General features: G+C 41.7%; 2 protein-coding genes across 2 annotated transcripts; both read right to left on the reverse strand.

Moving 5' to 3' along the window:
• Positions 1-8867: 8867 nt before the first annotated feature.
• On the reverse strand, positions 8868-16812 carry LOC145238925 (uncharacterized). The gene is made up of 3 exons (XM_080102212.1): positions 13474-16812; positions 12396-12570; positions 8868-9674 (listed from the first exon to the last, which is right to left on the reverse strand). The coding sequence occupies exons 1-2, from the start codon at positions 14195-14197 to the stop codon at positions 12398-12400; spliced, it is 897 nt and encodes a 298-aa protein (XP_079958338.1). The 5' UTR covers positions 14198-16812; the 3' UTR covers positions 8868-9674; positions 12396-12397.
• Positions 16813-21806: 4994 nt separating this feature from the next.
• On the reverse strand, positions 21807-24218 carry LOC145239482 (uncharacterized). Its single transcript, XM_080102814.1, has 5 exons — positions 24030-24218; positions 23814-23967; positions 23481-23738; positions 23325-23404; positions 21807-23221 (listed from the first exon to the last, which is right to left on the reverse strand). The coding sequence occupies exons 1-5, from the start codon at positions 24156-24158 to the stop codon at positions 22106-22108; spliced, it is 1737 nt and encodes a 578-aa protein (XP_079958940.1). The 5' UTR covers positions 24159-24218; the 3' UTR covers positions 21807-22105.
• Positions 24219-25074: the final 856 nt, after the last annotated feature.

Raw genomic sequence — 25074 nt, forward strand, 5'->3', positions numbered from 1 at the left:
GTCACTATATGGATCTGTCCTTTGATCGAGCCCAGTTGGTTTGTAAATCACGGTCCTTTCTTTGTGGTATCAGGGACGTGATGAAAGGCGCACCGACAGCATCGCATGGCAACGAGCTCATATATTATTCACCCAACTAGCGATCCGCTGCTAATTACTCAACAGCAGGCAAAGGTGGCACGTGCAAAACCAGTTAATATACACTGAAACAGACTCCGGCGCTCGACCTCTACTATCGACTTTCGTGAAAGGTGACACCAAGAGCCAGAAAAGTGAAAACTTCGCGCCCTATGTACTTGCCCCATTTCACAGCCAAGGTCGAAAAGCTTTTTGCGCCCGATTTACGGTACAGCAGTTTCCCTTGTAAACCAGCGTGATGCTCTGGTTGCAAGTTCCGAAGCAGCAAGGCGAACGGGCATTTACATCACAACTGCTTTGTAGCGCAACTGTTGACACCCGTCAAAACAAAGGCTCTGTTAAAAACGCCAGGTCTGCCTTTTAATGTGCTTCAAAGGTAGTCTTTATCGCACAGTCTACTTTGAACTGTGCTTTAGCTTATCCACAAGTACTGTTAAGTCCTTTGCGACATCAACATGAACTTGGTTGGTGACAGCGTTTATCAAACAAAAAATATCAAAAAAACAAATTAAGAAACTGTACTTCATTTCATTTTTTGCAAAAGGTTGATCGAAATTCAGTTTTATAAAATCCTATGAGGCCTTTTTTTCTCTATATAACGTAATTCATGTGGGATATTTACTTTAGGAAAGAAGGAAATAATGAATATTGAAGAGGTAGATGGAGTAGTGCCTATACTCAGTAGGCTGACCGGGCCAGTAACCAGGAAATGAGTAACGCGCAATAATTTTTTTCATTTTACGCAGTGTCGTTTTAAAGTCAGTGAGTGCCGTTTGAAAGTATTATTCCTAAACCTGCGTGATCTCTTTTTGCCTCTTCTGTTCCAAATTTATTCGCCGTTGGCGTGCATAAAATACGATTATGTTTTTGGTGTCAATTTTACGACGAAGAAAGTTATCACCAAAAAGTGCGATTGTTAGTCGATCTTGGTGTCGCTTTTCACGGCTTAAAGCAGGCTCAGGAGTGCAAGTAAACACTGCGGAATGTTTATATCCGGTCTGCACCATAGAGCCGTTTCGCACAAAAACACGCTCAACAGAAAAGTAAACTACCCCCTTTCCGTAATCGCCTCCAAATATCAATAAACGCCAAGCGAAAATATTGGAAGTGACGTCATTCGACCAAATAAGGAAAAAACAAAACCCGCAATACTTGTTGAGTGGCTTATGTTCTCAACCTAAATATTTTTGTTGAATCATAAAACGCTTCCGTATTGTGTCAGTTTGCGTGATGGATTATCGCGCAACGACCAAGTGACTCACAATGGATTAGGCTGTTGGGAAATGTTGCGTTCCACACTCGGTCCATTGTGGTTTCAAACATTGCAAACAACAGCCATTCGCTTGTTTTAATTCCCCTAAGCAGTTGATATCACACTCGCGTTGACAGAGTGAAATGAAACTATGTCCGTTGTAAGGGGTCGGAACATTCCTGAGCCCGAGATTTTCAACCACAATTGTTCATTAAGAAAATTGTCATTTGACTGACAGATCACCGCAAACACGGAAAACTGGCAATATTTATCATACCTACCAACGTTAATCAAAGAGTTTTTGTGGCTATGTTGAATTTCATTTCGTACGTTCGAACACGTTTCGCTTTGCCGCTACAGGTTTCAAAATACTTTGTTTGTATCTTTAACGTTTATTTGTGAAGCTATTCCACGCTCCATAAACAGGCACAATTTATTTTAGAAACAACCCGGAACTTCGTTACCATACAAGATTTTTCGCGCGTGCTCATGTCTAATTTGGTCCCGTTGGGAAGCAACCTCCCTCGTCAAGCAAAACAGGTGGCTATTCTTGCTCGCATGTAGGCTTGTAAATTAGCTCCAAGCATGTCGATAACAACCGGTGGCCTTGTTTGGATTACACTGCAAAGGTCGTTTCCTGCGTTTATGTTTCCAGTTCGGCAGCTGTACATGGTGTTGCTATTGATCTTTCTCATTGCCCTTCGCTTTGTGCAGGAGTCGAATCTGAACGTGTTATCCTTGCCAAAACAAATAACACGAATGCAGTTTGGCCCAGTGTTAAGTAGGTGCTGTTTAACTGAGATCCCCTTTCACTGTTCGCAATCATCTGTTAACGGGGTTTCATTTATTTGCTTAACCCCGCTTTTTAATTTTACTACTGCGGCGTCCCTCCGCTGCGCTAAAACTGAAAATTTATGATGTATAGCCAAAAAATTCAGACGAACTTTATGATGCAAAATCATTGCAGAAAACGCAGGGTACATAACGTCATAAAACTGTGCTTATATACAGAAATTGTCTTGAATCAACGCGCGCTCATTACAGAAGATTTTGGTTGCGTATATAATATATACTAGACTGAAGCTTTCAGTAATCAGCACACTTACATCAGTCCGAACTTTTCGTCATGCAATGTAAAATTTGTATTTTTACATATTACATTGCATGACAAAAAACAATGACTGATGTAAGTGTACTGAAAGCTTCAGTCTATAGTTTATAGCAGTAGAAGATTTAAAACTTCCGATCACACACAAATAATAAAACTGTAATTAGATAAACCTCATGTCACATTAGAAACAATATTGACAGACGACGATGAGGTTTGAATTAGGTTTCAAAAGGAAAGGGCGTGTTGTTACACTTGCACACCTTTGTGTCCGGTCACGAACGTATAAACCATGGCTGAAGTTCATCCGTCGTATTAAAACAAATTCAGGCGTGGCGGAAAGAAAAAATAATATATTGAAATCATGTTTGCTTTGTTGTCAACCCGATTGAAGGGGGTGTACAGGCATTCTAACAGTACAAACAGGAAATCTTTGCCATCCTGACCAAGTTAACTGTTGTTGCATTGTTGTGCATCAAATACTGCTAAACAGAAACAAACCTAACATGCAATTGTGCCAATATTTTTTCATCAACATTTGCAGGATAAACAATCTGATACCCTAAAGTTTCAATGTTGTTATGTTTTAATTTTAAAATATAGCGTAAGTTTATTAAAGCCAAATCTGCGATTGTTTACGTCTGAGCTCGAAGTCTGTTGTAAAGATTGGGCTTGTGGGTAACGAACACTGCGGACGCCACTTCAACGTAACGGCGAGACTTTTACGCGTGTTGCGGGGCGACAAACTCGTAATGATGTATAGTTTTGTTCAGTGGACAACGGAATCTTTTAGTGTACAAAGGCCAAAAACCCTTCATCATTTCCGTTAATATCAGCCACGATATTGAGAGCACTAAGTTCACGATTGATATAATGGCGAAGAGTTGATTCAAGTATTGTTTGAATTAATGGCGTGGATTAAACAAAATTGGATCTCTGTTAATATCGATCGTTTTAATCGGATGAAAAATCGATTTAAGGACGGTTTTAGATTTTCAATTGCTTGAAGTACGGTGTTGTTGTAGTCGACGATAAACTTGTGAGTATATTTAAGTGTCCGGTGCTGTAGCCTAGTGCCTACGTGATCAAACACACGTATTACAAGGGCAAAGATGTGGAAATTAAATGCCGCAGCAATTGCATAAAACTTTATGGTTGCGGACAAAACCCACCATACTTATACACTCATCTTTTCACGAGGAACAGTTCCTTGCATTGTAAACACTACTACCGGTTAAAAACCTATTGCGGCAAACAAAGTTTTACGTTTAAACGAGCAACACAGGTGGCTGAGCACAGAGTCGAGGTATAGGTTATTGTTTAACAGCTTGCATTTTATGTTTGTCCTGGGTCCCACACACCTGTTACCGCCGTAAAACAGTTGTTAAATGGTAGCGATATCAATGTTGACCAAGTTTTACCGCGGACGAACGAATTAAATTTGAGAGAACCAAACCCTGAACGTGCTACCTTGCCCTAAACCTGGGGTATTGCAAAGATGGTCTGTTTTTCCCGTCAATATTCACCCGCACACATCTCAAGAGATGGAGTTGTTTGGCACGCGACGAGTTCAAGCACCTCTTCTGGCTAACGATTGACAGCGTGCCCCGGGTATAATTTATTCTTTTATGGCGACGGGTTTTTGTTTAAACTTCCAGAAAAGCAACCACATTGTTGCGGGTGAACGACTCTAACGGCCTCACGATTACCTTTGGACTTTGATGGATTGCCATGAAAGTAAAATGCTGCGTTGGTGATGACGCCTATGGTGTTGCTGGTTGACATGAGATATGGTGTTTCTGCTATCTTTGCTCTGTTATGTGTTCATTTGTGTAACTTTACACTTGTGCATTGCATAAAGTCTTCACTTGCCTTTATCAAGTTTAATCACATTGCAAACCGCATTCACCGTCTTGTTGTCGTTGCTGGGGGATACAAGGGTTGAAGTTTATGTCGAGATAACAGTTCAGGCGTGCAAACACTGTAATTGCTGCACCTTGCGTATTTGCAACCACAGAAGACGGTGGTTAATGTGGTTGAATTGTTACTGATGCGTAAGCGAGGTTTCAATTGCATGCAACACAACCTCATGCATGCAACGCTAGCTTCATTTCCGCGAATGGTCTCTTATGTTGATCAGTTTTGAAGTTAATCGAGCGCATCATTTAACAGCCCTGGTGCGCAGTCAAGTTTTCCACATGCACAAGCAAGAGAAAAGGAAAGAAAGATGTTCTTGAGCCTCGCAAGGAGCCAGTAACCAAGACGCCGCCAAATACGTAAACAAGTTTCCCGCCTATTTCGTCACGTGCTTCGTGCAGCGCTAGTGCAAAACATCCTGACGCGGCGTGATGTTGTTCCCACCGCTACCTCACCAATACCAAGTAGTTTGTTTGCTGCCATTGATCTTAAATGAGTTTGTCGGTTCACATTATAACTCATTTAACGTTCTTCTACGAAAAGCGCCTTTGTTCGTGTGCAAGTTTTAGGTTGGGTGTTTTGCCAGGTGATGGCATAGGATCAGGATGCTCATGGAAACGGCTGTCGGTCGGCGCAGTGCAAACCTCCACAGACACCGCCGTTAAAAAGGTTTGGTAGTCACACTTGCGGGTTCATTTCCTTTTACTGTGGGCCTCCACACTATCTTCGCATCAACTTTGCCACGCATGAAAGTAAGACTGAAGGAAACCTTGGATGAAAAGTTAGTGGGCAACTTCCTCGCATAAGATTTTGGCAAAGGCTGAATCAAAGTTTTTCCTACCAGCAGTAATGCTACTGTTTAGTTTGTAATCTTCTTGCATCCGCCTTAAACATATTGAAATAAAACGCCTTAAATAAGTTTTCATCCGGCTTTGGAGAAGGTTTTTATTGGCCTTGCCCTAATCCAGGCTTCAAAATACTAATCTTTGCTTGTATTGGGAGAGATTTACATCGCCCACAAAACCGCTATCAAAGCCAATATCCTGTTTTGACCAAATCCCTTCTCACGCTGTGCGGCAACAGCACTGTCGTATTGTTCAAGCCAGTTTCCAAATGCTATTTTAAGCCAGTTGCGAATTCGTAGTATTTTGAGCTAGCTTTTCAAATATAAGTTGAACTTTCACTTCGGGGTCACTGATAATTGTTACTCTTTAATGTTGGCACAGTTATGTAACATCGATGTGGCATTCTTCAGCATCGTTATAAATGTATGTGTGTGAAGGAATATGCATACGTAAAGCTAACCTTAATAGACAACTGGTGTTGTACACGTTTTTCACTCACACGTTGTTGCGGCGCAGACAAGGGTGATTTTGAAAGTGTTTCCAAAATTTTTGTCTTGTGGTAGTCTGTTGAAAAGTAAAACAAAACGTAACCAACATGTGGCTGGAAAGTATTTCTTCTACAATAAACACAAGTTGACTATTTGGAGATTGGATAGCATGCCAGCAGAGAACCAACAACAAAAACCTTCGCGCGACCCGGGAGCACACAAAATCCACGTCTATTTGTCAAGTTCGCTGTTATTGAGGTAATACACGTACGTCGACAAACCCATTCGAACCCCTGCGTCCTCGAACTCACAACGTGCGGTTAGGTTTCGCCGCGGCCACACACGAGAGCTGAAGAGCAGACCATGATACTAATGCTACCCTTGGTTGGGAAACATCATTGCCGACTTCAGTGTATCTCATTAAACACGGACTGGTAAAGATCGAGTTCGGGTGCGATTCGCTTGCCTTGATGTTAAATGCAACGTATGGAAAATTTGTAAAGTTGTACAGCATAAATGCAAGATCGGGGGATTTTAATGTGGTCTGTTTTACGACACTGCCATTTTACCACAATTGTAGCCTACCCTGCAGTGTTTGTCCGCCTTTACCTATACAGGTATTTCCGTCTTGATGATTGTATTGGGGCGATTGTGTCGCTATGTTTTGTTTCTCCATAGAAAATAATTGCAACTGCAATCAAGTGTTGTGTTTTTGGTTGTATAGTTGACAGTTTTCTTTGCTTTCTCGTGGCTTTGATCAGCAAGTTGTGAACGACGTTGGTGGCGAGAACCATTGTTGCTTGATGCACTTGTCTCAGTGCGTAATTACGTCAAAAAAGTTGTGGGTAGGAAACGCCGTCGCCCGAACGTCGACAAAGCGAAATCGTAACTGTTTGTCGTTGCTTTGTCTTCAGCCACCGCAGACAACGACCTTGGTCAAAGAGACAAGTTCTTTCAACTGCGGAAATGGTCGCGCGTCGTAAAACAAATAATTGCCTCCGAAAGGACCCATTTCCCGGTCGCATAACGAACTAATAACCCCGTTAACACAACTAATTGCATGTCCGTGTGCATACCACGCCTTACTATCTCTGCTACAAAGCCGCAATTAAACTGTCATAATCACAGCTTCGGTGCTAGTTGCGTGACGTGGCGACCTAGTAGTTTTTGTTGACATTTTTTTCTTTGTGAGAAACACTTGCTGGTAGAAATTCGTAGTGAAACTTTGACGAGTTAAATTTGTTGAGTTACCCCCAAACCCACCGGGCATACCCAAACAATCAAACTTTCGTTTCTATATTTGGTTTACATTTACATTGTTACAGGTGCTGGTGCTAAGAATGAGCGTACAGGCAAAAAAATCGATGCTCCTGTGTTTACATTTGTGTACTCTCATCTTTCGTATATATGCCGTGAAGTTTCGCATGCGATGGTCATCGTCAAGGCGAATTGTCTTTGATCAGTTCCGACAAGTGCCGAAAAGTATGGACATTTTCTCACGCCCATCCTCTTATCCTGGCCCTGTTGACCTTGGCCAGTAAATTGAAGGTCGTGGCATTGCACGTGACATCTCGCGTTAACTATCGCAGGTTTGATTGCTACAATCTTAACCGATTACAAGTATCTACAATTGTGGGTTTAAAGTTCAAAAGCGCCCCCAGCACCTTTCGATGCTAAGCCTCTTCTCTTTTTTGCACCTTAAGTGTAAAACAACAGAAAAATGGATATATAAGCTATTGCTGCCAGGCATAGTATCAAGTTTAAAGAGCTCTTCTGGCAAATGTAATTTTATTCCGACGTTTCGACGTCCTCTACAGGTCGTCTTCAAAAAAATGGATGTGTTATAAACGTCCATCTAACAATAAATTTACCATTTCACAACAAGATGAGTTTTGAAAATTTGGCCTGAGATAAACCGAGCATCCTTCCCACGTCAATAACCAACACTCAGATGAACCAGCATGAGCTCAAGCACCCCCTGCTGTTTCCAATGCTCCGGATTATCCGCCTACGTCGAGTTGGAAATAATTGGATCTTTCCAAAACCTATTTGACTCCGATGTCTTGCCGACGACATCACAATTGAATTTGCGAGACCCGATGCCTGGAATATCCACATGGGAATATCAGGTTGCTAAAATGGGGTACTCGGTGGCTGCATTTCTTGAAAACAAGATTTTGAGTGATTGAAGATTGCGCGGGAGGCTTTGGTCTCATTTGTCCCCATATTACTTTTGCACTCCATGACGTTTAGGCGTTCTTTGCGAAAACGATCCTAACACATTAATTAAAAAAACATGTAGGTGGGTAAATGCACCTTAGAAGTTGTTTGTGGTATTGGTCTTGTCTTCAGTTGCATGTGTGCTAAGACGGTAAATATTAACCTCATTCGTTAAACATTGGAAACGCTTTGAAAACGGAGTCTCGTTAACGCTGTATACCTTCGTTACCCCGAACGTTCAGAACATCAGTTTCATCCAGACATGGGAGTCAACAAAATCTTTTGGAGCGTGACCTTCGCTATATTTCTATCTTTCTCTTTTCCACCCAGACCGCCCAGTCAATCTCCCCGGCGACGCAGAGATTGCCGACGCCTTCCATCACTTCAAGATTTCTTATCTCAGCCGTAAAGCGTCGCGACCGCTTGTCTCCCCCCGGTAACCTTGACAACACCGACGTCACCAGGGCCTTGTTTTTGACGGCAAAGGGAGAAGGTTATGGATTGGTTCGGACTACACTGTTTTTACTGTACTTGTCACGTTAGTATCACGTGATCCAGTTTGAAGATCACCCAGTCTAAACTTTTCCACTCACCATTAAATAAATCAGCGTTACACAACTTGTGCTATCACCGTTGACGCCAAAGGTTATAAAGTCGAGACACACTGTTACTCTACATACATATCGTCAATAGTTTCGACCTCCCGGTTTGTTGTTTTGTACAGTGAATTTAATACCGTTGAGATACGCAAGCGAAAGTCCCTTATTTTGCACAGAGTGCTGATATCATGCTGATATTTTTAAACCAGTAAAACATTGTTGCTTTAAATACCTGACAGCTGTTTTGCAGTCCGAATGTTTGGTTTTGATCAAAGTGCAACATCGACAATATAAGCTTGGCAAGGATAGAATAGGTTATTTATTTCAACGGCACAAGCAAACCAAATATATTGGACGCATCGTCGGGCTTGAAGCAATTCGAAAACTTTGCAATAGGTCAACATATATATTTATACATGTAGCGCAAGCTTCTCAGAAAAAAGAACACAGCAGTCTGTTTGCACAATCCATCCATAAGGAGTTTACCAATATCAGCAACCCTACGTGTTTCATTCAATCACATTCGGCTATAATGTTGTAAGTATTCATACCTGTTGCATCAACAAGCCTTATTATTCCGATTTCATTTAAAAGAGTATGGGCAGTAACTGGACTTAAAATAATATAGAAAAGTACTAACAGTGTTTGTGGCAAGTGATTTCGAACCAACAAAACGTTTTGGCAGTGCAATCACCCATTTGCATCTAAATACATTTTTCAAGTTTTCACATATGTTGCCCTGCCAGTGGCACCTATAAATATTTCTATTAAATTCAAACACATAAACTCATTTAAGCCACCAAACTTAATCTTTTGCAATAAAACAACACTTATATATGGTGTTCAGAAACTTAAAATGCACAAAAAAAGTAAAAGCGAAATACTACATGTTCTTGATAGGATGGAAAGTTGATGACAAAAAATGACACACTCTGGTTCTTGTATCTAGTTTCTGTTTCAGTGTAATGTTGAATTAGATGGCCATTTGTCGTTGTGCTTGCGAAAAAGGAATCACAGTTTATAATTCTCCAAGAAACTCGTGGGCGCCACCGTCCGACGACTATAATTCTTGTCGCAGTTTTAAAAGGGTATGGACAGAAAAATATCCTGAAAACAAACAAAAATATAGTCTCAAATTTGTTTCGTAGTCACATGAGGAGTCGCTAATCAGAATTTGCGTGCGGCATTGTTTTGTACACAAATGAATCTCTTCTCCACACAGTTACACCGTTTAGTTTGGAACCGCTTGGTTTCTCTTGAGTGCATGTGCCTCGCTTACCGGCGAACCGTGAAGGTACGGGCCATTCGTTTACGGATTACGGCCCAAGCTAAATTTGCGGCAAAGTTCGGGGTCAACGACAAGGGTAAGTCGTGGTGTCAGCGCGTCTGGAGCGTGATAACAGCAGACAGACATTCATTTGCATTGCGGCGTTGAACCGAGGAGTGACTTTCCTTTGACCGCAATTTGGAAAACGCGCTGATGACTTTTATCGCGGTTTGGATCGAGTCAACCGCGCCGGTAGACGTGAAAAATCGTGATCGAGTAGCCGATAATCCTCCCGCGTTTGATGGTGTGATTTTGTTCAACTGTCGATGTGTTTTTGCCGAGCATGTCTGAGCCCCATGTAAGTGTGCTAATTCGTTTCATTTTGTTGTAGAATGGCTTTCAGACTGTTTTGGGTCGCGCGTGAACTATACAAGTTTATCACGTCTGTGCTCGCTTACAGGGATCGGTTATTTGAGTAAAGAGCACGTTAAGTAGGTTTTTTGGCTAAAAGTAATTTAATCTCTGCGGGCTTCACTTTCACCACCCATATTCACTTTACACGCGCGAGCGGTCATAATCAAAACAAACGCCTGGTCCAAGTAGAGCTGTTTATCATCTTAACCGACAACAGGCGCTGAAGGAAGGGCTGCGGTCTCGTTGGACACGCCGAGTAAGCTCTGAGTAATGAAACGTCCCTCCCTGCTTCGAAGCTGCCGACCAATTACAGCCGTAAAGCAGGGCTTAAGCGATCCCTGACTCTGTTCATGCTCCATCGCACCACTTACAGCGGGCGCGTGGCCTGCAAAGACAACAAAATCTAATTTAACGTACTGGCGGCCTCGCTTTGTTGCATCAACAGGCGACGCAGTAATTTGCGGCACCGCGCTGTGGACTTGTTTCAATTTGGTCCGCCAGATTTATGACCGAAGCGCGAGGAAAATTTGTCCTATGCTGCGCCGAATTGTTTCTACATACTGCGCCTTGGTTATTTGACCTTCGTCGCTCTACGGCGTTCAAATATGCCAGGGGTCGCATGATTTGTTACGAAATGTCTGGACACCAAAACAACGCTGCGTCTAACCACCCAAAAGTCAATTTACACAGTCTCTATCATCAAAAACTAGCATAACATCGCTGTCTGAAATATTAAATGCACAAAAAATCGAATAACAGGAACCAGGAACACATCGCACGAAATACAAAACTGCCGGAAATTTAGCACATAAATTTGAATGATATGATAAAATCGTTACTCTTCATTTAGTTTTGAGAAAAGGACAATCCCCGGAACTGCGTCAGCCCTAAAACGAACATGCGCACGAATCTCGCATCACAACTATTCTGGAGTGGGCAGGATGTATGGAAGAGGACAAACAAGATCTAGAGTTACAGAAATCGTGCACGCTCCAACAGAAACAGACGACACAACTGCTAAACAACTACAACTAGCCCACTAGGGAATTTTAAAAGTTACGTCATAGTGGCATTAAACGACTAGACATGTTGGGAAATTACGCGAATCGTATGAAAAGATGGCGGCACCTAATTTCCATATCCTGGAGAAAGTTTTTCGTTGAAAATGTCATTCAGTTTTCTTGCTTGCAACTGTAATTAACAATACTGAATAGTACGTAAACAAGAAGACGACAATTTTTGTTTTAACATTTTTATACGGGCAACTAATCACTAACAATGTACATTGCTGCCTTTAATGTGCCCCAGACAGGTTGCGGCAACGATATAGGTAAGCAAGACGAAAATTTGCCTTCGAATAATTACTTTGCGGGAAGCTAACCAAAAACAATGCGCATTGCTGCCTTTATTGTGCCCCAAATACAAATGCATTAAATAATTTCTCTGGGTCCCCAAGTTGGTTTGTATTTGGCCAACGCGGCATTTAGAGTTACCTTTCTCATATAAGCAGGTGGAAACTTATTATGTCAAGTGTTTTTTCTGATTGACACCAAACCTTAAATACGGGGTAAGTCGAGCAAAAGTCCCCGGGCGGACAATATCGTGTCTATTCCAACGCAGGCCCCGACAATGAGTCACCCACAAGTGCGGAAATGGGGACGCGCCAGCAAGATCACCGGCCGCAGTGGAGCGTTACATGCCACGTGACTTTTATGCGGGACGATGTCGTTTTCATCGCGACACCAAATTCACGAAAATCTGATGACACTATAAGGTGGCTTTTGACTTATTTCACGGTCGTCGCTCGTAACTGACTCCGCACACCTGGACAAACTACGTCCGGGATCCGAGTTATTATAGCGAAAAAGAACGATACTGTGCTGCAACTTGGGCTTTTTAATCCTTCTTTGATTCAGGTTTTAATAAGGAACAAAAAATGACAGATAGTGCCTTTGTTAGGAAACAGCCATGTTAAAGTGTTTAGGATCTGTTTAGGAGGATTCTTGCTTTGCCTTAAATTGCGCAAATCCGTCAACAACTATCTTTGTAAAAAGGCTATATGCAGTGATGCTGTGTAAATAAACTTACGACATTCCTTTGTTCACTGTTAAAATATGCACTTTAAAAAACTTTTGACTTTAACCAACCTTCAAAATTCCGTCGAAAATCGCAGCGCCTTCTTGGCTTGTGTTCTGCTTCGCCGCGATGTGTCATTTCCTTTGCCGAGCAGCAAGGATCGCGGTCGCGGCCTCAGAACATGAGAGGAAGCGGTTCTGTGGTGAATCTTGGACAAGCTGGCTGTCTTTCGAGGTTGATACCATTCTGCGGTTTGAAGGAATGGTTAAAATGTACTGCGAATGCCCTTACCGTGAAAAGGATAAACAAAACTCAACCAAACTCCATTTGTTTGTGTACACATTCAACCATCATTCGTTTAACAAGCAAACCTGTCAAAAGCCGGGGATTTTATTGTGAAATTTTTATTTTCTGATCATGCAGATGAAATATCTGATTCCATAACCACGATATTCGTGAGATTTGTTCGTGTTTCGATTATCAACACATTCGCAACGCTTTAAGCCCAGTTGGCATTGAAGCAAAACGCAGAAACTAAACCGGAAAGAGATTTATCCTAAAGTTTTAAACGCAGAAAAATACTTGCCAGCGACAGAAAGTCTATTGGCGTCATAACACAAACTCCCTCAAAACGGCGGTAATTTTGCAACGTTTGTAACATTAGCGTTGATATGGGTCAGCAAGTTATGAAAGCGCAACCAGGCAACGTAAACACTAAACAGTCACGGTGTTGAGTCTCAAGCCAGTTTCGAACCGGACCAAAGCTATGACACTTGGGACGCTTTACTTCGAGAAATATGTCAATAAACACGACAGTGATCCATGAAAAAACAGAATTTTTGCGCACAAATGTTAAGAGTATACTTTTTCGTCGGCTAAAAACGTATGGTTTGAGCTAAGTCACCCAAATCGACAGCCAATAAACCTGAAGCACTTTTCAGAGAAAAAAAACGCCACTTCGACGGCATTCACGCAGCCATTTTGTGGAATCTAAACTTTGGTGAGAGTCAAAACTCGCGCGAACATGGTAAATCAAGTCATGCGGGATAATGGTTTTCATTGTCTAACAATAGCTTTACTGTATGGGGCTATGGGCGAATGTTTTTGCTTCGAAATTAAAAACTAGCAACTCTGAAAGTAAACACGAACCTGTCAGTTTTGTTTGTCGTTGTCGATTTCTAAGCATGTACCGGGGGTAGTTTTTCAACGGCGAATGAGGAGGAGTTAGACACGGCACAAGGGGTAGGCTTGATTTGTTTTCATCTCCGCTTGACGTTGATGCCTCCGCAATTTCCTGATCCTCCCCACACGCCGCCATAGCAACCTCAGCTCCACCGAGGTTAAACAAGGAGGGCGTATTCGAGGATTCAGGTTCGGGAATGATCTTGGCATCGAAACGAGCAGACTTAAAGGGCACGGGAGAGTCCGGTCGGTTTTCAATGCTTTTTGAAATCGACAGTCTTGGAGAGACATGGTCAATGTTCTCTACGCTTATCTTCGCCAGCGCCAAGCGTTTGAGTAGATGCGGAACATCTTCTTTCGATTGGTTAATCGGTTTCCAGTTAAACATGCGTGGTGTGGGAATCGATTGAGAGTTTGATGCGTTACTTTTGTGGGGAGTTGACAGTGCGTCGCATCGACAAGTCCACCGGAACTGGAAAGTCGCGTGCTGACGCTGCGTTTCCTCGTGGAGCATAGCTTTCACCCGTTGGTTGTCGGATCCGAACAAGTTGACGCATCGCGCCGGGTTCGGGATGACGTCCTCTCTAACTTCTAATCTTTTAAACGCCGAGTTTGCGGATGGAAGTTCCAGCTTGGTGCCAAATGATTGATCGTCGCTCATCTTCGTGTTATGAACCAAATAATTTAACATATGCTATCAATGTCTATATACTTGCGCTCTAACGAACTGTAACATATAACAGAGCGCGGTCAATTAGACAACACATGGGTGCATTCCATCAGCAAATCACGTGACATGATAGGGAGGCCTGACAGACTTCCTGTCACGAATTCAAGAACATGATTTAAATGCGAAGGGACTGGAAATCGTGGTAGGAGACCGCGGTAGTACACAACATATTTAGCATAAGCGGCTGTTGCTTGCAATGAAGTGCCAGCAGCATCAACACGCCAAGAGCACGAGTTCTATTTCGGGATAGTCTGGCAATGCATGTCTCATTGCCCGTGGGTCCGTATCCGTACAAAGTAACATCGTCCGCTAAGTGAGGGCTTGTCATAAAGTTATGACATTTGTAAGTGTTCCAAGCGACGCGACAACTTAAAGCAAATACGAAATCGTCAGTATGTTTGTAACACGGGGAAGGTTTGGGTTTGTTCTGATATAGGCTAAGTCTTGTTTTGCACTTTTAAAGACAGAAAAAATGCAGTCACTTTTAGACACTTTATTGACACAAACTCGTACACATATATGCCATCCGTATTGTTTGCGAAATCGACAGCGGAAAAGTTACGTTTAATACACATACGTCGGCGATTGTTCGTCTGGCAATTCACGCTATAGTGCATTGACACAGAGTACACCCTGAACTGGCGATACCTTGCAACGCGCGACATAAGAGGTTACTAGGGGTCAAAACTAAACTAACTCTTTCAGCGGATCGCAATTTACGCCTGTAACATTCCACGCCATCCGGAAATGGTAACAACAGGAGCCGAAAAACTCGTAAAACGTTCGCAGCTGCGCGAGCCGACGGTCATTGTGATGTCACAATCCATTGGATGCGCAATGAGCCTGTTGACAACCAATCACGTGCGACCGACACGGTAAAATTCCCCTTTCGGATTACCACCAGACCATTCAATCACCCCATAATAAGGTGAAATTCAGACATTTTACTTCGAACATGACTACCATCATCAGCGATTGTCGACAGCAAAATTTTTAGGATCTTCAGTTGGTAGCTCAAAATTTAAATAAAAATTTTTAGTATGTAGCTTAAAACTTGTTTTCCATTACCCCCCAAAAAAGAAGGCGTGTTAAAATAAGAAACGAAAACCAGTTATGTCACAACATTTTTCACAACGGGAATCGCTGAGGTAATTGCGTAATTTGATAAAAAAATAATTTACTTAATGAAATTGAAATTGCTTTTAAGCCGGGAGTGTCACCGGTGTTTACACAACAGCGCACTAAACAAGCGTACCTGTGTCGATATACAAGACACAATCGGCTCAGTCCAAAGCCCTGACCTCATCAGTACACTTCATACTGTTTGCAAATAACAAAGACCACGTCACACCAATTTCGGGTATGCTGACACGACAACGAACAGGTCGAGAAATTTCACCTGACGCTGCCAAACAACAGGACGGGTTCAATAACAACTTAACGTGCCACTGGACAACAAACCGCAGACCAATTGGCTCACAAACAAGCTTATAGCCTATAACGCCAGTTGAACGTCATTTTATAGCGAATCTCGCGGTCATAATGTGAAGATGCCCAAGTCACGTCGCTCGCTTTTGGTCTGGAAAACGTTATGGGTCCTTGAACGTGAAATAAATGATGTACTGTATGGTGCAACGGATAGGCCACATCCAGGTAAACAACCGACTTATAACCATACCAACGCGCAAATTCAAGGACAAATTTTATTCTCCTCACCGACAACAATGGTTTCAGTAACCTGATCTCAACAAATGTATTCTCGCTATCTTAGTCTTTGTTTTCTGGTGGTTTCTCTTACGTAAAGAACACTAATAACGGACTTAACTTGATGAAAACAAACAGCGAGAGAACGATGGTAAAAAACATTGATTATTGAAAAAAACTTCAGGAAAATATATTTGCTCTAATTAATCTCTTGTCAGTTTTGCTTTTCATTAAAAAAAGTCTAAAGCCGTTTAAAACTCGACTATAAGTATCCTGATGTTTTACGCAGAAGACAATGCTGTACTTACTGCATCCAATTATCGAATGACAGATATCGCTTGTCAAAGGACTATTACACAAACAAAACGCACGTAATCTGTAGTACTACTCACTTTTGCGCGGCGTTTAGCCTACTATCTGTTGCAACACGTTTACGGAATGCCTTCTTCGCGGGTTATCTGCACTCACACCGATTGAGGCTACAATACAATACCCTCCTTCGCCTATGGAGACCGGGTCGAAGTGAAGATGGCTTGCCGACTCGCGTAGTAAACTTGGCTGCTCGTAAACAACGTGAACCAAGCCGGCGGGTTCATGCGTTTGGCAGTAGCGCAATAATCCGCCCAGCTCGTTTGGAGAATCGCGTTCGTATCCCGTGGAGGTTTAACTACGTCGGTATGGGTGATTTGCATGTCCGGGAAATACCTCACAAAAATCCGTGACTTGAACTCTTTGCTGTTAAACATCCATGTGAAACTTGACAACGAACATTCACCGAAACCGTCTCAATGTGTAGACGTATTTACAAGAATTGGTTGCTATATGCGGCTTTGTGAAAATGTAAGTTAATCATACATCCTGCAAAACTCTATTCACCTTCTTATAGTGAGTGTAATAGTCTAAAATACAACGGATTTGTTACTAATGGTAATAGGCGACTTTCTTTATTCAACAAACATTTCGGCAATAACACGTTAAATATATATATATATATATATATATGTATATATACATATATGTCCAAAACGTTTGGTGTATAATACACGTAGATTACAACCCTTGTTTAAAAAAGATAACCAGTCAGTGTTCCGTAGTGCGAATTATTTCCCTTGTGATATCTGATATCATAGCTGTGACTTTCGTTGTGTGACTTAACATCATCGAAAGTTACATCATCTGTTATTTTCATCAAAGGCCTACTATTGTGCTATAGAGTTGTGTGATACCCGAAACTTGCTTTTCGTGTGACTTGGCGCTGGTATATAATAGCGAACGTTCCTAAAGTTGAAAACGTACATAGGAAGTTCATCATGATGCAACTATTTCATCATAAGTCAAACGCTACATAGTCTGCAATACCTTCATACCGTGAACACGCCAACACTAAAGTTGATATTCTATGTTATACACTGGTGTTTGAAAAATGGTTACAACAGGAACAAAATGTGACATGTCGCATTTAACCCACCATGCCGTGCTGACTGTTGATTATAATGACGCCATATCCGCCAAAATGCTCAGTTACAATCCTACACTGGTCTTTTATTGATCGCCACGCATTTAAGCTATAGTACTATCAGTACGCTACTCTTTTATGTTTGCAATATCTGCCTATCTTGTTTACTCAACTGAATATTTTCCCCGAAAAAAGTTGCGTTTCAAAACTGCATTACATTTTTCATTACGTCAAAAAGCTATAAAACTTTGTTCTCATATAGCTGCATGTTGAATCTAATTGTGCTCTGCAAACTCGAAAGAAACTCTAGCTATCGGCTGCAATGACAACAGTAACTGAATTTAAAGTGCCGAACGGCGGTCGGGGCCTGCCTCTTTTGATGCGTTTCCTGCCATCTTTGTATATGGTTCACGACAGTATCAGAGCGTCCTGCCGCTGCGTGCACGAATATGTAAAGGAACAATCGATTTCGGGGCTACCTCTATGTGAGCAGTCGTAATTAATGTCCTTAACGCTTTTTGCGAGCGGTTACACGCTCAAGCAGCTGTTACACATCGCGTGACATTTTGTCTTGTAACGTGGTAGTTTGGTGGGTTAAAGATTAATTTCCTTTGCAATGATTTAAGCTGCAAATTTCAAATAACTTTTATGGTGTTTTACCGTTCCACAGTTTTTAACTAATCTGACCTTTACAAATCATTTCAAAATTCAGTCATCTGACCTTTTATTAACCTTCAACCTGTACTACACCCCAACATTTATTTAAAAATCCGTTTGTAGGCGATATTTTTTGTGAATAATAAATACAAAATTTTTTCATGGATTTTTGTGCGCTTTAAACACGATCTTGCTATTATTAGGTTTATAAGCGACTGTAAATGTGCCTCAGGAAAACCACAGTTTTCTGGGAATCGTTAACATAAACAATGAGTTCTTGTGGCGTTCGTCGTGCTAGCAGCGAGCCACGATTCATAGCAATTCAAACTCCTTTTGTGCCATGCTGTCTTAAATTCGACGTTTTAGCTTTAATTAATCGATTCTTTTAAGATGCTGTTCAGACAATGTAGTTACGCAGAAAGGCTTACTGGGATGCAATTTGTTTTCAAGCGTTCTGTGGGATTAAGACATTTGCTCGTAAATACATAAAAATCAAACCGTGTCGCCTCAATGGTCAACTTAAACAATCAAAACCGTAATAGAACGCCCTTGTTTGCTAGTGATTAGTGTTTGTTCTAATTTATACTGTCTTGCGCATTCTGATTTCAAATATTGTGCGACAACGAGACTCAGTTGTTTTAACGACTGTTCTGTAATATTTTGCATGACTGTGCGGCACGAAAGCTTGTTTCCACTTCAAAATTACGCAGATATGGAAGTCAAAACACGTTTGGAACCTTGGAAATAATCTCACGGTTACACTTTTTAAAATCCCTTTGTGTCTGCAGTTTAACACTAAACGTCTGCTTATCATCCCTCTTTAATTACATTTAGGGCTTTCAAAAAGACTGAAGTTTTTATGACAAGCTAATGAGCGCTCTTCCGTTTTACAATGATTGGTCATCTGGACATGTCATGTGAGATTGCGCATCTGATGCAATGTTGTAACGACTGAGTTGTATGTTTATGCAAACCGAATGATGCATACACACAGGATGTTGATGTGATTGATTTGAATACTACCCACGTGATGCATAACACCTGTGACTTGTATAGTCATATTTGTTGCAAAGGTCATATCAGGTTGTCAAGCAATATTAATAAAAATAACATGTACATTATGATTGCAAGTCATACAGAAAATAATAAATAACGTTATTTAAAACCTTTGCAGTAACTTCTATCCAACAGATCCATGCAATACAGGTCATGCTGCTGTCAAGATTTTATCCTAGTTATTATATCTTGTGTCTCGCCCTTAGGCTGAAACGTTTATAATACATTAGGAAATAACCCAAAGGCCAACACACAACCCTAAACTTCTTCAGAACTTCCTAAGTGTCCCAACATCCTAACGTATTGCCCGCAGCGAAAACCGATGACCAAATAACATGAACGACCGTATCTCATTCATTTTGATTGACATTTAAGCGACGATGATATGCAGCAATGAGGCGCGGCTCGTTTAAACCGCGCAAACGGGGATTGCGGATAAATTTGTGACAAATCAGCTTTCGGGTTTGTCCGCTTGTTTTCACAAGAAAGCAGCTCAAAATTACTTCGTGGAAGTGTGGGCCTCTTTGTTTGCTGCAAAGCGGCGGGCGGTTGCTTTGGGATATACGGTTACCATTCGCACCCAATGAAATCTATCTCTGTTCGGGCATGTGCCCAAAACCGCAGCCAACCTGTGAAGGTCACCTGACAATGGCTCAAGGTCAGATTTGAGCTGACCTCAGCACGTGCGCACTTCAGCAATACCTAACAAATTCTGCTGACATAAGTGCACCAAGGCCTCCATCGGAACCACAATAATGGCTGTCGGCCACCTGCAGAAACAAGCAAGAGAAACAACTTACTTCCCAATCGACTATCGATCTTATTCAAGGCTGCATCAGCTTGCTAAATCATTAGATTACAAGTCCAAAAACTGCTCCAGGGCAATGCTCACTTTTGTAACTATTGACCGCAAATCGCCCGAATTCATTCTTTTATTGCCATGAGATTTTTTTGTCACGAGAAATTGCACCAGACTTCAACAATAGAAACGCAACTTAACTATATGTGTCAACGGAAAATGTTGCAATTTCGAAAGATTGTCTCGTTCGCGTCCTAATGTATTGTATCGTAAAGGTTTATTACGTTAAAAATGCACTGGAAAGGGTTCGGGTTTTGCCAAGTGCGGGGTGTCCTTGCGCGACTTATTTTAGACGGCGACATGACTCATTCGATTTTCGTTCGACTATTTGTGTTTCGACCTTACTGTGTTTTTCCGCATCACTTGCAAAGGTCACCTTGCAGCATTTGCCGTTGCGGCAATAGTTTCGGAAAAGCTAACGACGAACGTTTAAACATACAAACTGTCTACTTATGATATGCATTTAAATTAATATTTGTAAATATACAAAATCTTTATGAAATTGTGGCATTTTTACAAAAGAGGTTAAAAATCAAGTACCAATCTAGCACAATCATGTTTTACTTTAACAACAAAGTCACACGCTTTTTGTTTGTTTTGTCTTGTAAACGATGCCACAAGCGAAATTCACGAAACCAGTTATTACATTGTCTTAAAATTTTCGTACAAAGCGCCTACAATGTCTCTTGGGCCTTTCGCTACGCTTCACTAGCAAAGTCCACAATATAGATTACGATGAGTTTGCAAAACGGTCGATTCCCGCAAGTTTATCTGGAAAACTGTTATCTTTTCGAAACCCGACGCCTTCCCGAGCAACATTGCGCCATGTTCCCGCCAAAATCGTCACGTGATACCCTTTGGCGGGAAAACTTGCGCAATCCTGAACTCGCGACTAAGTAGGTCAGCGGGTTACTACGAACTGCATTTGCACAAAACTCCCTGCACTTGGAGTCGGTTTTGGTTGTTAGGTTAACAATACTTTGCGTTTATCGTTTCAACATCAACGCAGCTCTTTCACAGTAGTTCCTGTGGAGAAGTATGGGTAATTTCCGTAAAACCCCAATTCTGGTTTCAGTGGAATATTATGGGTGATTTCCCCACCGGTGAGGGAGTTGCACCATCAACTGTGTTTGTTCTAATGGATGGCGCCGAGTTACGGATGATCGCAACGGAATGTTACGCAACTGTGTCAACTTTACTACACTGTACCTGGAAATCGAACAAAGGAACGTTCTCGATCATTGTTGGTATACGCGAGAATCAGGGCTAGTTTTGTTTTTTAAATAACTCGCGTGAGAGTAAGATACTTGATCGTTTTGTACCTTGTACCTTAATGGTTAACCTGTTAAACTGGTTCACGCGGTCAAATCAATTTCGCACAACGCGTAATGTGTTTTCGATCATTATTCATCCTCCGCTGTTTATTACTTAACTTCTTAGAGTAAATGCCCGTAAGCGATAAAATGAGTTTGTTAAGACTGCGGGTGGCGGTAATCGATGTCCGTCACTTAACCCGAGACCGAGCTGTTTGGCGTTTCACGACGTCCCATTCGGTAGTTCATTGAGTGCGTGGCTGTTATCATGTGTAGCGACAGTTATTATCGCTTGCCGGTTTAAGTGCTGTTCACACATGGTAGTAGGGCCACGCCCTTAAAGGCAAACTGCCTGCAGATAACTAAGCTCAATTACAAGCTCGTTGCATCAAGAGCTTGTTTGCTTTTTACTCATGCTTTAAAAGCACTATACGCTCTTAACTCGGAGTCACACACATCGGCGGTATTGTCGCCACTAGAGACTATTGGGACATTTGTCATTACAGGACAGTAGTCACAAACAAAGAGCATCGTTTTAGTCATGTTGTGAAAACGCAGCATTGTCAACAGAAACCTCATTTCATAGCAACGGTTTAAAAATGAGCTCAACAACAAATGTCCTGTGGTAATGCCAATATTAAACTTTTTATGGTTTTCAGATCATGTATGCAATACGAAAAATCAAACATGTATTTAGCAAGTGGTAAGTTGGCCGCCTTTGGGCAACAGAACAACACTACACCACCAGATTACACTATGCTGCCTCCTAGCGTCAAATCAACAATGTACTTCAACATATTGACACGCGACTTTACATTTTGCTGTTACGTTTGAACCGGGGTCAAAACCATGTCGTTGGGAGAAGACGAATGGGTTGGAAGTGATGAAATTGGAACGACTGTAGCCCATCGCTGAGGCTTATTCTTTTGAGTGCACCACTTTCTTATCAGCAGAAAGAGGCCAAAGGACATGACAATGTCAGCGACAACACAGAGCACCACGATTGTAACATACGACGTTTTCGGCTTCTCCTGCTTGTCAACGCGGTGCAACATAGTCTTATTGGCACTTTGAGATTCATTTTGAAAAATATCACGTGTTTTTGTCCAAGGAGGTGTTATGGTGGAGGTCTTTATCTGAGCAGCGAATGTGGGGGGTGCTGTGTAATTGGTAGTGGTAGTTTCTACATCGTTCTGAACGGTAGCGGTAATGGCTTGAACAATTTTCGATGTATGTGGTAACTTTGCTTGTGACTTTGAGGGGGTCGTGTGATAAGTAAACATTTTTGACACGTTAACACCGCTGGTGGTGGTAGTTACATCGCGGTCAGACCCCCACGCGTGTTCGCCTTCTTCAGCAGTTGACACTTGACTGACAGTCGATGTCATTTGTGGCAAAGTGAGTAAGTTTCCTGTTGCATTGGTTTGCGTTTTCTCCCTAAATGGCGAAACCATAGTTGTAGCTCCTTGCTCTGTAAAATTCCATAGAGAAGGAATAGGTGCGTCGGTTGTTAATTCCTTGCCAGTTTTGCCTACTTCTGGCATTGTGGTGAGCTCGAAGTGGGGTGTGGTAGATAATTGCACCGGCTTGGACGTAACGGAGGCCACACATTGGTCGATAAGCATGCGCACAGTAGTGACGTCAATCATTCCAGTGACGTACAAATCCAGTAGAGCGCTGCCGCGATGTTGAGCCGGATCATAACATATAACATCATGGTAACCATCGACATCCGTAAGCCAAGATCCCTCACCGGCGAGCCAAGCAATGAACGGGAGCATTTGGCAGCCGCACAGCCACGGGTTACCGCTCCAATCTATCCAAATTTGCTCCGCAGCTCCACCTGGCGGTTTGGCGGTAAAATGGCGAGTCGGTTGCGCTTGTTTCAGATATTCTTCAACGATAATGATGGCACTTTCTAAATCGTCTACACCATTCTCCTGCAATGCAAAAAAAATCCTTGGTGCCATTGAAGTAATTTAAAGATTACATAAGTAATGTAATGCAAGATTGGCTTGTCATGAAAAGTTTAAATATGCTCACCGTGTTTTTGCTCAACCATTGATAGTCCACTGTTCGAAGCTCGTTGTTCCGTAAACTCAAATGGCTTAGGCTAGGACAACCTGGTGTAACAAACATATAACATTTTGACTTCCAAAACCAACCTGACAAGCGATGCTCGGCTTTTTTAACACTTACTTTTTACAAAGTCTGACGGCAAGGTACGAAGATAATTGTTGCCCAAATCAAGATAAACCAACGATGTTGAGCTCTGCAATGTTTCTGGAGCCCACGATCGAATGTAATTGTCGGACAAGTCAAGGCTGGTCAAGTGAATCAAATTTCGAAACGCGTATCTCGAAACGGTTTCAATCCCACAGTTCGAAGCTTGAATATTTGTTAAACGCCGAAGACACGAGAAGTAGCCTGTTTCCTGGTCGTTAGAAATCCAAGTGCCTGTTACAATTATGTAAATTGAATTTCTGAATTTTTGCATTTCAAGACATGCAAATATATATTATATCAATATACCCATGAAAAGCTGTCGAAGATCGTTATTGGAAACACGTAGCACAATCAAGTTTTCGAGGTCACAGATTGTGTCACGTGGCAAGCATTGTGACGTCAGGCGGTTGTAGCTGACGTCAAGTTCCGTAAGTTTCTTTAGTGAAGCAAACGTTTTGTCCTAAGTTGGTACATAATACATTAGCATTGCAACTTGCAGATTACATTTTAATTGGATTAAACCTGAATGCACGTGATCTCGTTGTGAGCCAATGAGAGGTAATCAAGCTTTTTTGTATCAACAAAGTGTCGTGCTGTTAAATTTCCCCCAAACAAGTTCCAGGATATGTCGAATTCGTTGAGTGACGACATTCCGGTGAGCAGCTTGGGAGGGAAATTGGAAATTAGGTTGTTCCGCAAAGTCAATTGCTGAAGAGAGAATCGCGACTCCCTAAACAGTGCAGCTTTGTAAAATAATCTTGCAATTGGGAATATTCTATTTACCGGTCCGCAAAAGTGGTTTGTGCCAAATTTACTTCGTCGGAATTAATGATAACCAACTTATATTAGGACCGATGATTTAAATAACTTTTCACAGATTTCAGAATCTAGCATGCATTTTTTTAGCTGAAACAGTTTTGTTATTAAGCGAATCTCCCGCAGACAATAAAATGTATAAAAGAAAGATTCTTGCTTCTGATCAGTATAGTATTGGACTGTTTCATAAAAACAGATAAAAGCATAAATCGTTTCTTTTAATAACAGAAATATATATTTCGCCTTAATAAATAGGCATCGTCAGTTTCTGCAAAAAAGCAAACATGTAAGGGGCTGTCGGTAAAAGTAGTAAAAAATAAATAAAATAGTTAAAACACTTATAAAATTTTTAAAAATTTAAAACTGTACAAATTAAACAACTGCGAAGCACAGAGGCAAACCACGACTAGCGAGTGGCCACAAGCGACACGAGAAAAGGCAAGAAAAAAGAGACGTGATAAACTGATAAGCCATTACAGAACACGGTGGGAAGTAAATAAACCTCTAGGCGTGAAGAAACAAAACATTAAGGGGTAGAAACACAAAGATGGGATTACCTCACGCGCGGCAGAATCATTTTTTGTATGTTAATTTCGGCCTTGATTTTGTTCAGCCATTTATCTTCAAAAATATCTAAAAGATTGGGTGAAGGCATTTGCACAAACACAACAAAAAAACACAGGTGGATGTGCGGTTTACGCTTTAATATCGCACTATGGTTCTCCGCGTAGTGGCGCAGTAGCGCAGCTCG

The sequence above is a fragment of the Phallusia mammillata genome, chromosome 7, assembly GCF_965637545.1.
Source record: "Phallusia mammillata chromosome 7, kaPhaMamm4.hap1.1, whole genome shotgun sequence".
In the NCBI taxonomy this organism is placed as follows: Eukaryota; Metazoa; Chordata; class Ascidiacea; order Phlebobranchia; family Ascidiidae; genus Phallusia; species Phallusia mammillata.